The 14,840-nt window shown below is 47.7% G+C and overlaps 1 protein-coding gene across 1 annotated transcript in view; it reads right to left on the reverse strand.

Annotated features, from left to right (window-relative positions):
- The window catches only part of LOC140722679 (uncharacterized), a 66,081-nt gene that overhangs the window by 47,236 nt on the left and 4,005 nt on the right, over nucleotides 1–14,840 (reverse strand). The window contains exons 2-4 of the mRNA XM_073037384.1: nucleotides 4,244–4,352; nucleotides 2,632–2,876; nucleotides 939–1,808 (exon numbers count right to left, since the gene is read on the reverse strand). Of these exons, the coding sequence (XP_072893485.1) occupies nucleotides 939–1,415 (477 nt within the window). The 5' untranslated portion in view covers nucleotides 1,416–1,808; nucleotides 2,632–2,876; nucleotides 4,244–4,352. The remainder of the gene's footprint in view (nucleotides 1–938; nucleotides 1,809–2,631; nucleotides 2,877–4,243; nucleotides 4,353–14,840) is intronic.

Genomic DNA, 14,840 nt, shown 5'->3' on the forward strand with positions numbered 1-14,840 from the left:
TGTCAAAGTGGTCAGAATTTAAATGAGAATTGATTTCTGTGTCACAGATCCAAACCATTAAACTCCAGTCCCATTAAACGGGAACATTCGCTGAGGAATACCTCCCACGCCCAGTGACCAGAGTGCAGAACTGGGTTTGATAAACAGCAGCAATAATTACCGAGTTCGGCACCAACAGTCACTTTTGAACTTGATTCAGTAACTGTGATGGTGAAATATCCAGCCTGTAGCCTGTCGCCTGTTTAAACAGTTTCCCCAGTGTGAACTTGGTAGTGTGTCAAAAGGTGGGATGACTGAGAGAATCTTTTCCCACATTGGGAGCAGGAGAATGGCCTCTCCCCAGTGTGGACTCGTTGGTGTGTCTGTAAGTCGGATGACTGACTGAATCTCTTTCCACATTCAGAGCAGGTGTACGGCCTCTCCCCAGTGTGAATACGCTGATGTATCATCAGTTGAGATGACTGTGTAAATCCCCTTCCACAGTCTGAGCAGGGGAACGGTCTCTCCCCAGTGTGAACTCGCTGATGCACCTTCAGTTGATATGACCGAATAAACCCTTTCCCACAGTCTGAGCAGATGAATGGTCTGTCCCCAGTGTGAATTCGCTGATGTGTCTTCAGTTCAACTGACCGAGTAAAGGACTTCCCACAGTCTGAGCAGGTGAATGGCCTCTCTCCAGTGTGGACTCGCTGGTGCACCTGTAGGTCAGATAAATGAATGAATCTCTTCCCACATTCAGAGCAGGAAAATGGTCTCTCTCCATGATGTACCATCACTTGAGATGACCGAGTAAATGCCTTCCCACAGTCTGAACAGGTGAACGGCCTCTCTCCAGTATGAACTCGCCGGTGGGCCTGTAGCCTGGATGAGTCAGTGAATTTCTTCCCACAGTCTGAGCAGGTGAATGGTCTCTCCCCAGTGTGAATTCGCTGATGTACCTTCAGTACAGATGACTGAGTGAATCCTTTTCCACAGTCTGAGCAGGTGAACGGTCTCTCCCCAGTATGAATTTGCTGATGCTCCTTCAGTACAGATGACTGAGTGAATCCTTTCCCACAGACTGAGCAGGTGAACGGCCTCTCCCCAGTGTGAATTCGCTGATGTACTTTCAGCTGAGATGACCGAATAAACCCTTTCCCACAGTCTGAACAGGTGAACGGTCTCTCCCCAGTGTGAGTTCGCTGATGTATCTTCAGTTCAGATGACCAAGTGAATCCCTTTCCACAGTCTGAGCAGTTGAATGGCTTCTCCCCAGTGTGAACTGACTGGTGTCTCTGCAGTTGCGATGACTGAGTGAATCCCTTCCCACAGTCTGAGCAGGTGAACGGCTTCTCACCAGTATGAACTCGCTGGTGTGTCAGTAGGCTGGATGACCGAGTGAATCCCTTCCCACAATCAGCACAGGTGAATGACATCTTATCAGTGTGAACTCGCTGGTGTACATGCAGGTCAGATGAGTGAGTGAAGATTCACACACTTCCCACACTTCTTTGTCAATTCATAAGTCAAATGTCAGATGTAGTAAACCCCTTGCACAATCAATGCAGTTGAAGAACTGATCTCCAGTGAACAAATGCTGGTGTGTTCTCAGTTCCCCGTTGCCAGTGGATTTCAGTGAGTTACAACAGAAAACTTCATTTCAGACACAAAGCACTTATCCAGCTGTGATGAAATAATTCTTCATATCCAAGGATCAACAGTGATACATGGTTAAATATCTAGTAACTCCTCAAATATCTGGGCAGAGACAGCAAACTGACATGTTGTTCTGTTCAAAATTCCCGTACACAATTTTTGCCATTTATAACCTGTAAAAGAGATTTACAAAAGACATCAATGAATGAAAGTCATCATTCAGAGAAGTGTATGGTCATCCACTTTGTTAGAAGCAATGAGAGTGCAGACTATTTTCTCAATGGAGAGGAAATAATGTTGAAGAGTACGAGAATATAAAAGCAAGGATGTGTTGTTGAATATTTATAAAGTGTGGCCTCACTTGGACTGTTGAGAGCAGATTCAGGCCCCTTAAGTAGAACTCATGTACTTACATTGCAGAGCGTTCAAAGGAAGTTTACAAAAATATTTCTGTAATTAAAGGGTTTGTCAGATGAAGAACAATTGATGGCTCAGGGCCTCTACTCACTGGAGTTCAGAATAATGAAGGGGCCCTCATTGAAATCTATCGAACATTGAAAAGTGGAGAGTATGTTTACTTGAGTGGGGGAGTCTGAGACCAGAGGACACAGCCTCAAAATCGAGCTTTGTTCTTTCAGAATGGAGATGAAGAGGAATTTCTTTAACTGGAGCGTGGTGAATCTGTGGAATTTGTTGTTATGAGTTGCTCTGGAGGCCAAGTAATTGGGTATATTTTAGGGAAGAGGGTGATCGATTCTTGATTAGTCAGGGCAGGAAGGGATATGGGGAGAAGGCAAGAGAGTGGGGCTGAGAGGGAAATGGATCAGCTGTAATGAAATGGTGGAGCAGACTCGATGGGCCAAACAACCTCATTCTGCTCCTGTATCTGATTAATTTTCACAGCCGATATATTATGAGATAATTTTAGTCTCCTTTCTGAGCTCTGACATCACTCTGTTACAGCGAGGACCAACCCAAGTTTGGGGAAAAACTCACCTTCTAACTGTTCATGGTGCCAGCAACTGGTCTGTCCATCGATTTCCCCGACAGTCTTCCTGTCTGTGTGAGAATGGGACATTCAATCTGTGACTTGGCCCAGTCTGATTCCTTCCATTAGTATTATTCTCTGTCCCATATTATTCTGAGCTGCGCAGTAACTGAAATGCTCCCACACAGAGAGCCTTTGTTGCTGCACAGCTGGTATTTTGTTGTTGCCGTGCTGTTTTCAGGCTGTGTAAACGCTGTGAGAAAAATAAATTAGAGAAAACATTGGTATTAGTTCAAGTTCTGGTCATGTGCTACAGCACTACAAAGAGCATGTGATGTTACCCGGCAAACCCTGGAGAGTTTCAAATTACTCTGCCCCTCTGCACAGGTGATTGACGGTGCAGAGCCCATTAGAGGCAATGCCAATGAACATGATGGGGAGGGCAGTCCTCGTTCTCATTGGAGTGTGGCATATTTGTGATGAGAATGCTACAGGTCACTTGTTACCCAGGCCAAAGGTAATTGGTATCATTATGTACTCAAAGCGAATGGTACTAAACATGTTCTCACAGGTGGAAAGGTCCAGATCAAGATGGAACAAAGGTGATTTCCACAAGGACTAAAACTGATGTAAGGATTTTGTTTCCTTCTTTTCATGCAGTAAAAATTGACATTTTCATTGACTGGAAGGTTAGTTCCTCAGTGTTCAGTGGTGCCCGAGTGATCCATGTACTCCCGTTCCCTTCCCTTGCGATTCCAAATACGGCCTACGGACTAACTCTCACATGGTGGATTGGATAGTGGACTACTTGACAGATAGACCTCAGTATGTGCGGTTGGGAGACTGTAGGTCTGACACGGTGGTCAGCAGCACAGGAGCACCGCAGGGGACCGTGCTCTCTCCGGTCCTGTTCACCCTGTACACATCAGACTTCCAATATAACTCGGAGTCCTGCTGTGTGGAGCAGGTTAAGACCTACAAGTATCTGGGAGTATAGTTAGACGAGAAGCTAGACTGGACTGCCAACACAGATGCCTTGTGCAGGAAGGCACAGAGTCAACTGTACTTCCTTAGAAGGTAGGCGTCATTCAATGTTTGTAGTGAGATGCTGAAGATGTTCTATAGGTCAGTTGTGGAGATGCCGGGGTTAGGACTCAATGTATTTAAGTAAACTACTTAAGAACTTTTTAAAAGCTATTATTAATACTTTTTGAGAGGGTGATTTTAGATGCATATCATATTTTTACAGAGTTAAGTATTGTATGTAATTAGTTTTGCTACAATAAGTGTATGGGACATTGGAAAAAATGTTGAATTTCCCCATGGGGATGAATAAAGTATCTATCTATCTCTCTAACGGGGAAAACGCAGGCCCTGTCATCTATGGCTGCCTCTTTACCCAGAAACCCCCACGAAAAAGAGACGCATCTATCCGCCACGGCTCCAGCTCCTTCGCTGGTCAGCAGAAAGTTCCCCGGAGCCCTCGTAGAGAGAGAGGGAAAGGACTTGGACTGTCCCGGGGTGCGGAGGAAAGGTGTGGACGGAGCTGACAGTAACTGGACTTCAGTCGCGGTCTGGACGCCGGTACCGATAATAATCCGCCCAGATCCCCGCTCCTACCTGCAGCAGAGTCTCCGAGCCTTTTGTCCACCGTGCGCACGCGCGAAACTCCCAGGGACCCATACGCATGCGCATGTGATCGTCTGGTCACGGACGGCGATTTCTGGAACTGACAGGAGAAAGTCTGCAAATGCTGGAAATCCAAAGCGACTCACACAAAACGCTGCAGGATCTCAGCACCTCAGGCAGCATCTATAGAAAATTATAAACAGACGGCGATTTTTTGGCCGAAAGCCTTCTGCAAGGCAGAGAAGCACGGGGGAAGATGCCAGAATAAAAATGTGGTGGGGGAGGGGAAGAGGCGAGCTGGAAGCTGATGCCGGGTGGGTGGGGAAGGTCAAGAAAGGGTGGGCTGGAGAATAAAGAATCTGATAGGAGAGGAGAGTGGACCAGAGAGAGGGCAGGAGTATAGGCAGGGGAGAAGAAGTACAAGGTCAGAGTGGGGCATAGAGGAGGGTGACGGTAATTTGTTCTCCTGAGTGGAAATCGATATTCATGCCATCAGATTGGAGGGTATATAATGTGACGGAATATAATGTGTTGCTCCTCCACCCTGGGGTGGGGGGGGGGGGGGGGGGGAGGGGAGCTCATCTTCGCACAAGAGGAGTCCATGGATCGACAAGGCGGAACAGGACTGGGAATGAAGAATTAAAATGCTTGCTGACTGGTAAGTCACACTTGTGGAGGATGGTGCGAAGTTGCTCCTGATTGATGACTGCACCCTCAGGGTGGCGGAGCAACAACTTATATTCTGCCGTGGTACCTTCAAACGAGATGAACGAGTGCACCAGTCTTCTGTTTGAATTTGGAGCCCAAGAAAAGCTCTCTTTCGTGTCTCAGTCGTCTTTGACCCCCTGAAGAACTGTTTCTGAGTGACAGCTAAGATCCACCTGCAATTCCTCGGCCCACTTTCCCAACTGGTCTCGATCCCACTGTAACCTTAGACAACCCTCACTTTCTCCACACACCGGTTTTGGTGACATCCACAACCTCACTAACTGTTTGATCTGCATTCTCCAAATAATTAACACACATCATTGTCCAGTTGTAAGCGGGTGAATTTACTTTCTCTTTCATCTCCCCGGGGGACGAGACTGGCTGGAACCGGGGGGGGGGGGCAGGTAAACACGGGCTTTCAGTGTCTGAGCCGGTGAGGAAGCCGTGAGTGGCCAGTCCACAAGACAAGACAGCAGATCCCCTCGGCAATCAAACCGATCCTCATCAGGCCTGTCCCTCCGTGTCCAATCCCCCTCTCAGTGCGAACTCAATCGCCACTGCCACTCCTTCAATGGGGCGACTGAGTCGTGCAGACGGTGTGAAACCACCTCCTTTGCCTCGGGACCATTTCCATTCCACCCATCCTCAGGCAAAGGAGCTGGTTTTAAATTTGCTTTTACATTGGTTTATTTCTGATTTTAAAAGTTGTCATTTCTGTGTACTGATGTCTGTTTGTCATCCTGACCAGTTCTGCCTGAAGTTGTTTGGCCTGATTGTTTCTTGGTGAAATTTGAGAATGGCTTCTCCCTGGGTTTGGACCTTCATGTCCGTATCTCAACAGGAACCGTCCCTGCTCCCACTCCAGGCTCAGCTGAGAGTGACTGTACTGGCACTGGAGACGGCCCAGTCCCTGAACTCCCAGACTGCACCGTCGGGTAAACCCCGTTACAACTGGTACCAAAACCTCCCAGAATAAAGGGCGAGCCCTTGACTGGCATCTACTAGCTTTGAGATATCTCTACCCACCCGTACAAGTACAACACTGCCCACCCCCCCCCCCCAAGCGCCGACACCTACCGTCAGTGTGTCCATCACCAGGGGCACACATCATGTTCTCTGGTGGCAACAAACCAGCCCGAAGACCCCGGTCTCCGGTTGGCAGCAGCTCATTTGAGGGTCCCGCCATTTGGGCTCCACCTCATTCGGGGGCAGACGTTTTGTGGGTGGGTGAAGCTCATTTCACACTCCTGTGACCCTCTGAGTGAAGAGGTATCCCCTCATGTGCCCCGTAAACTCCCCATCTTTCACCCTTAACCCCCTGTCAAGTGTCTCTCTGCTGAGACTCACAGAACACAATCCCAACACTGAGTGTTTCTTCATCAAGCAGCTTTATTCTTTATTACCTGCAGGGGGTAAGTTCACCTCCATTCTCACCAGAGATGGGAGGGGACTTCAAACATAGCGTTTACAAAATATTCCTTCTGTACATAAGAACGAGACGAAGTTACTGTTCCCAGCGAGCTCCGTGTTCCCGATACATTTGTTGTTGCTGCCATCTCCGGTTGAGTCGTCTCCGCTACTTCCTCATTTCTGCACAGCGTTCAGTGTTTGCAGTCACGAGTTCCTCTAGTAAGCACATTTCTTGTCGTTTCCTCCGGCTACTTTAGTCACCTACATATATTGCATTTACTAGCTCAGCACTCCGGGGTTTGTGCAGCTCCATTTTGTCTCATCAAATACTCACAATAAAATGCAAAGTTCAGTACCTATTCCCCCATTCCCTCCTCTTTGTTGTCCCATGACAACAGACATCTAATATTATCAGGACTTACGAAGTGAATGATGTATTTAAGGCGATAATGCTTCAGATCTCAGGGCTTTCTTTCCCCTTTTACCCCGTCTATTCCCCATGAGGACCCAGAACCCTAATGTCTCCTCCTTTTCTGGCTCCCGACTGAGCACAAGAATCAGAATCAGATTGTTGGTGTTATTATTGCTCCAATGGTTATTCCATCATGTAAACCAATATCCCACCACCCTCCCAGAGTCCCAGATGGCCACCGGCTTCCTGAGGGGTTATCATTGTGGAACTGCACAATGTAAACCAGTGTCCCACCATCCTCCCAGAGTCCCAAATGGCCACCGGCTTCCTGGGGGGTTATCATTGTGGAACTGTACAATGTAAACCAGTATCCCACCATCCTCCCAGAGTCCCAAATGGCCACCGGCTTCCTGGGGGGTTATCATTGTGGAACTGTACAATGTAAAACAGTGTCCCACCATCCTCCCACAGTCCCACATGGCCACCGACTTCCTGAGGGGTTATCATTGTGGAACTGTACAATGTAAACCAGTATCCCACCATCCTCCCAGAGTCCCAAATGGTCACCAGCTTCCTGAGGGGTTATCATTGTGGAAATGTACAATGTAAACCAGTGTCCCACTATCCTCCCAGAGTCCCAAATGGCCACCGACTTCCTGAGGGGTTATCATTGTGGAACTGCACAATGTAAACCAGTATCCCACCTTCCTCCCACAGTCCCAAATGGCCACCGACTTCCTGAGGGGTTATCATTGTGGAACTGTACAATGTAAACCAGTATCCCACCATCCTCCCAGAGTCCCAAATGGCCAACGGCTTCCTGAGGGGTTATCGTTGTGGAACTGCTCTCCCACTTCTCTCATTCTATCTGCTGCCTCTCAAATATAATCCATCAGGTGAGTTACATTTTCAGATTTGTCTGGTGAGTAAAGCACACGCACCCCACTTTTTATCTATTATAAAGTCTCGGGTGGCTGGAAAACGATGCTGGAGAGGCAGTGACGGGAGACAAGGAAATGGCAGACAAACTGAATAAGTATGTTGTGTCTGTCTTCACTGAGGAAGACACCAGCATAATGGTGGAATTTCCAGGTGTCAGGAGTCAGAAGTTTGCAAAGTTACCAGAACCAGAGTGAAGATTCTTGGGAAACTGAGAGGCCAAGTTAGATAAGTCACGTGACCCACATGGTGTACACCCCAGGGTTCTGAAAGAGGTGGCTAAAAATATTGTGGACCCATTAGTAATGAACATTCAAGAATCACAAGGTTCTGGAATAGTTTGGCAAGAATGGACAATTGCAAATGTCACTCCACTCTTCAAGAAGGGAGAGAGGCAGAAGAAAGGAAACTATAGGCCAGTCAGTCTCTCCTCAGTGATTGGGAAAATGCTGGAGTCGATTATTAATTATAAGGTCTGAGAGTACCGTGTCACAAGATAAAATAGGCCATAGTCAGCATGGTTTCCTGAAGGGAAAATCTTGCCTGACAACCCTGTTGAAATTATTTTAAGAAATAACAAGCAGGATAGACAAAGTAGAAGCGATTGATGTTGTTCACCTGGATTTTCATACGGCTTTTGACATGATGCCTGACATGAAGCTGCTTTAACAACCCACGAGCCCATGGTATTACAGGAAAGATTCCAGCATGGACAGAGCCATGGCTGTTTGAGAGGAAGCAAAGAGTGGGTATAAAGGGAGCCTCTTGACGAGTGGGTTCCACAGTGGTCTGTGTTGGGACTGATACTCTTTATGTTAAGTGTCAGTGATGTGCATGATGAAACTAATGACCTTGCTGCAAAGTTTTCAGACGATATGAAGATGGTTGAGGGTCAGGTCATTTTAAGGAAATAGAGAGGCTATGGAAGGTCTTCAACAGATGTGGAGAATGGGCAAAGAAGTGTCAGATGGAATACAGTGTCAGCAAAGGGTATCAACATGCACTTTGGTAGCAGAAATGACAGGGCTGACTATTTTCTAAATTGTCCCTAAAGGTCAATTTGCAGATCGAGTCTGTGGTGAAGAAGGCAAATGTAATGTCAGCATTCATTTCAAGAGGAATGCAATATAAACGCAGGGATGTAATGCTGAAAATTTTGTAAGCACTGGTGAGGCCTCACTGGGAGTACTGTCAGCAGTTTTGGACACATTATCTTAGAAAAGATGTGCTGAAACTGGGGAGTGTCCAAAGGAGATTCACGTAAATGATTCCCAAATTAAACGTGTTGTCATATGAAGAGTATTTGATGGCTCTGGGCCTGTGTTGATTGGAATTCAAAAGAATGAGAGGAGACCTATTTGAAATATATCAAATAGTGAAAGGATTAATAGAGTGGATATGGAGAGGATGTTTCCTATCTTGGGAGAGTCTAAGACCAGAGGACACAGCCTCAGAATAGAGGGGTGTCTTTAGAATGGAGATGAGGAGGAATTCCTTTAGCCAGAGAGTAATGAATCTATGGACTCTATGGATCGTGAATCATTGGCAGCTGTGGAGGCCAAATCTTCATGTACATTTAAGGCAGAGGTTGATAGTTTCTTGATTGGTCAGGGCATGATGGGCTACCAGGAGAAGGCAGGAAATTGGGGCCAAGAGGGAAATTGGATCAGCTAAAATGAAATGGCGGAGCAGACTCGATGGGCCAAATGGCCTAATTCTGCTCCTATATCGTATGGTCTTAAAGCAACTTCTCATTTAACTTCAGCAAGAGCCAGGAGCTGATTATTTGACTTCAGGAGGAGGAAACAGGAGATCCGTGAGCCAGTGCTCATCAGAGATCAAAGGCGGAGAGGGTCAGCAACCTTAAATTCCTCAATGTCATCACTTTCCAGGATCTGTCTTGAGCCCAGCATGGAAGTGCAATTACGAAGAAAGCACAGCAACATCTCCATTTCCTTAGAAGCTTGCAAAGATTCAGCATGACATCTACAACCTTGCCAAACTTCTATAGATGTGTGTGGAGAATATGTTCAGTGGTAACATCATGGCCTGGTATGGAAACACCAAAGCCCTTGAAAGGAAAATCCAACAGAAAGTAGTGGATATTGCCCAGTACATCACGGGTAAAACCCTCCCCACCACTGCGCACATTTCTCTGGTGCGCTGTCATAGGAAAGCTACATCTATCATCAAGGAACCCACCAAGTGGCACATGATCTCTTCTCACTGATGCCATCAGGAAGAAAGTGCAGGAGTCTCAGGACCCACACCACCAGGTTCAGGAACTGTCATCACCCTTCAATTATCAAGTTCTTCAAACAGAGGGGATAATCTTACTCAAATTCAATTGCCCCATCACTGAGCTGTTCCTATAACCAAAGGAAACTTTCGCAGATTCTTCATCTCCTGTTCATGATAATTATTTCTTACTTATTATTTTCAATTTAATATTTGCACAGTCTGTTGTTTTTTGCACATTGTATTTTATCTACAATGTTGGGTTCGGGTTTTCATTGATTCAAACATGATTCTTGGATTTACTGAGTTTGTCCGAAAAAAAACAATCTCAGGATTGAACATGGTGACATGCGTGTACTTCGAGAATAAACTTACTTGGTAAATTTTGAATTCTACAATTAAATCTGTAAATACTCTCTCAAACACACGTGTGATTTGTGATTTCTAAAGGTTCAGCATTTACTGGCTAAATTATTTGGCTCTGATCAGAATGATCGTCCCATGACTATGACCCCTCTTCTGAGGTACCCCAGCTACAGGAAAGATTCCTGAATCAAATTGGGATCACTGTTTCAAGCGTGCACGCACACACACAGACACACAGCATTGATGACGTGCTTTGAGCGTTTGGTCATGTATAGACTCAACTGCCTGTGCATGAACCTGGACCCACTGCAATTTGCCGATTGCCACAACATGTCTACAGCAGATACAATCTCACTGGCTCTCCACTCAGCGCTTAGATCACCTGGACAATAGCAATACACAAGTCAGGCTGCTGATTACAGCTCAGCGTTCAACACAATCAGACCCTCAATTGTAATCAACAAGCTCCAAAACCTGGGCCTCTGTACCTCCTTCTGCAACTGGATCCTCACCAGGAGACCACAGTCTGTGTGGATCAGAAATAACATCTCCTCCTTGCTGACAATCAACACTGGCACACCTCAACGATGCGTGCTCAGCCCACTGCTCTACTCTCTCTACACCCACGTCTGTGTGTCTAGGCTCATCTATAAACTTGCCGATGACACAACAATTGTTGCTGGAATTTCAGACGGTGATGAGGAGGAGTACAGGAGTGAGATAGATCAGCAAGTTGAGTGGTGTCACAGCAACAACCTTGCACTCAACATCATGAAGACAAAGGAATTGATTGTGGATTCAAGAAGGGGAAGTTGAGAGAACACACACCAGTCCTCATTGTGGGATCAGAAGTGAAAAGGGTGAGCAGTTTCCATTTCCTGCCTGTCAACATCTCTGAGGAACTATCCTGGGCCCAACATATTGATGCAGTTACAATGAAGGCACAACATCGGCTATATTTCATTCGGAGATTGAGGGGAATCGGTCTGTCACTAAAGACACTTGCAAATTTCTACAGATGTACTGTGGAGAGCATTCTAACTGGTTTCATCACTGCCTGGTGTGGAAAGGCCACTGCACAGGATTGGAAAATGCTGCAGAAAGTTGTAAACTCAGCCAGCTCCTTCATGGGCACTGGACTCCACAGCATCCAGGACACATTCAAAAGATGATGCCTCAAAAAGGGGGCATCCATCATTAAGGACCCCCATGACCCAGGACATGACCTCTTCTCATTGCTACCATCAAGGAGGATGTACAGGACCCTGGAGACACTCTCACCGGTTCAGGAACAGCTTCTTCCCCACTGTCAGATTTCTGAATGGACAAAGAACCTATGAACATCCCCTCAGTATTTTCCGTCTCGTTTTGCACTACATTTTAAATATAATTTTACACATTCTAATTGTAATCTGTAGTTTTTATTACTAAATATTGCAATGTACTGCAGACACAAAGGAACAAATTTCAACACATTTGCCGGTGATATTAAACCTGATTCTGATACACAAACACACACAGCTGGGCTCAGACATACAACACTCCCACATTCCTCCCTTTGTGACACCCTGCTTGCTCCGTGGCCCCCGGTATGAAGCTCAAACTGTTGCAACACCTGCCCTTTAAATTCATGGCTGAGGCTGTGTTGTGTCTGTTCACTGTTTGAGTTCGATATTAAATGAAGAGCATTGAATGGGAAGGAAGGTTTGAATACAAGAATAAAGATCTCCTCTGAAGGTATATGGGGTCCTGGTGAGAGCGTACATGGAACACTGTGCACAGGTCTGGTCTCCCTCCCAGAGTCAGCCTGTGGGATGAAGGGAATGAAGAGATTTCCCAGATTGATTTAGGAGGTGAGGTAGTGTCCTCGGAGACTGTACTGGCAGGGTCTGTCTCAAAATTAGAGAAATATGTCTCCTTTTGCTGTGGTGAGGAACTGGGGTCACAGAATCCGAGTTCACCTCAGCACGACTGAGATGAGAAGAAATATCCTCACCCAGAAGGCAGTGAATCTTTGGAATTTTCTCTACAAGATTTCTAAATTCGAAGGACAAATTTTGGTGCTCTGCGATACTGGGAACGTTGCGCGAAAGTGGCGCTGAGGTCAAAGATCAGGCATTTCTGTGTGAAAGGCGGAACAGACGCAAGGGGCGTCTGTTTATTTGTTCCTAAAGTACGAGTTTACCTTTGTGCCTGGTTCTCCCTGGGCCTTCAGCCTGTCCTTTTGCACAGGAGAGCGCTCACAGCACCGGAGTTCCGTCGGCAGCCGCTGCGGGCCAGCTCCCGTATCCCAGCAGCAGGAGACAGGTCTGGGAGGAAACTCCGGACAATAGGCCCCGATCCACGGCGGGGAAAGACCGGGCTCCCTCTGTGTGGCTGAAACATCTCACGGAATCTCCGCCCGAATCTTCACCTCCGCCATCGGAAGGATTCAAAACTCCGGCCGCTGTTGCAGCCTTTACCCGGGGAGCTGCTCCCAATCTCGGGTCTCTCACCGGGTCCACTCGTTCCCGATTCCAAACTTCGGTCCGCTCAGCGTCCCGCCCACTGACACACCTCAGCCAATGGAGGCAAGATTCTCCCAGTGCTGTTCTCTGATTGGCTGTGAGTGTGTCCGATGACGGGCTGCTACTGGGAGCTGGAGCTGTCAGTCACAGTTTGATCTCAGAAACAAAGCAAGTTCCCCGAGGCTCAAAGTTCAAAGTAAATTTTATTATCAGAGTTCAGATAAATCGCCACATACAACTCCTACAAACATACAGAGCAAAGCTACAGAACGGTAACTATATCTGGATCACTGAAAGATCAACCAGAGTGCAGAAGTCAACAAACTTCGCCAATGCAAATAAACAACGAGAACATGAAATAACCACAGCGGCTGCCGATAGATGTCCGGTGCTCTCAGCGCTCCCTGTTCAATCTGACAGGACAAGAAACAGTGAGGCGCAAAGGTAAACTCGTGTTTCAGAAAATCAGAACTAGAGAAGGCGTGGCCATTCGGCCCCCTGCGACTCTTCTTCCCTTCACTCAGAACATGCTTGACTTTTGACCTCAGCACCACTTTCCTGCAACTTTCCATCACCGCTGAGCCCCAGGATATGTCCACTCAATTTAGAAACCTTGTGGAGATAATTGCAATGATTCACTGCACTCTGGGTGAGGAAATTTCTCCTCATCTCAGTCCTGCTGAGTTGTCCTCGGATTTTGAGTCTGTGAGCACTGGTTCCACACCTTATGGGAAACATCATTCCAGCCCTTCCACTGTAAATATCCTGTGAGATTGCATTTCTCTAATTCTGAGACAGGAATGCGATCTGTCTCTGTCAAACCACCTCTTATTTCACTCATTTTGAGATAGCCCAGTACGATGATTTGTTGTGGGAGCATCTCTATAGACAGCAGGTGAGTGCAGTTATCCTGTGTTGTTCCACAGCCCGATGGCTGAGGGGTAGTAACTGTTCCTGACCCTGGTGGGGCGAGTTCCCGGGCAGGGACTTGAAAGAGGAACCCTCTCCCTGTCCCTGCCTGAGAGGTTCCATCTATAACCCCGAGGAGTGGCACGTCCCCAGGCAGGGTATGGAAAGGGGAATCCACTCCCTGTCCCTGTCCGAGAGGTTCCATATGTAACCCTGAGGAGTGGCACATCCCCGGGCAGGGTCTGGAGAGGGGAACCCACTCCCTGTCCCTGTCTGAGAGGTTCCATATATAACCCTGAGGAGTGGCACAAGTCCCTGGGCAGGGTCTGGAATGGGGAACACACTCCCTGTCCCTGTCCGAGAGGTTCCATATATAACACTGAGGAGTGGCACATCCCCGGGCAGGGTCTGGAAAGGAGAATCCACTCCCTCTCCCTGTCTGAGAGGTTCCATATATAACCCTGAGGAGTGGCACAAGTCCCCGGGCAGGGTCTGGAGAGGGGAACCCACTCCCTGTCCCTGTCCGAGAGGTTCCATATATAACCCTGAGGAGTGGCACAGTCCCCGGGCAGGGACTGGAAAGGGGAAGCCACTCCCTGTCCCTGTCCGAGAGGTTCCATATATAACCCTGAGGAGTGGCACGTCCCCGGGCAGGGTCTGGAAAGGGGAACCCACTCCCTGTCCCTGTCCGAGTGGTTCCATATATAACCCTGAGGAGTGGCACAAGTCCCCATCCAGGGTCTGGAAAGGGGAACCCACTCCCTGTCCCTGTCCGAGAGGTTCCATATATAACACTGAGGAGTGGCACATCCCCGGGCAGGGTCTGGAAAGGAGAATCCACTCCCTGTCCCTGTCTGAGAGGTTCCATATATAACCCTGAGGAGTGGCACAAGTCCCCGGGCAGGGTCTGGAGAGGGGAACCCACTCCCTGTCCCTGTCCGAGAGGTTCCATATATAACCCTGAGGAGTGGCACAGTCCCCGGGCAGGGACTGGAAAGGGGAAGCCACTCCCTGTCCCTGTCCGAGAGGTTCCATATATAACCCTGAGGAGTGGCACGTCCCCGGGCAGGGTCTGGAAAGGGGAACCCACTCCCTGTCC

This window comes from Hemitrygon akajei, unplaced genomic scaffold, assembly GCF_048418815.1.
Source record: "Hemitrygon akajei unplaced genomic scaffold, sHemAka1.3 Scf000083, whole genome shotgun sequence".
Lineage (NCBI taxonomy): Eukaryota > Metazoa > Chordata > Chondrichthyes > Myliobatiformes > Dasyatidae > Hemitrygon > Hemitrygon akajei.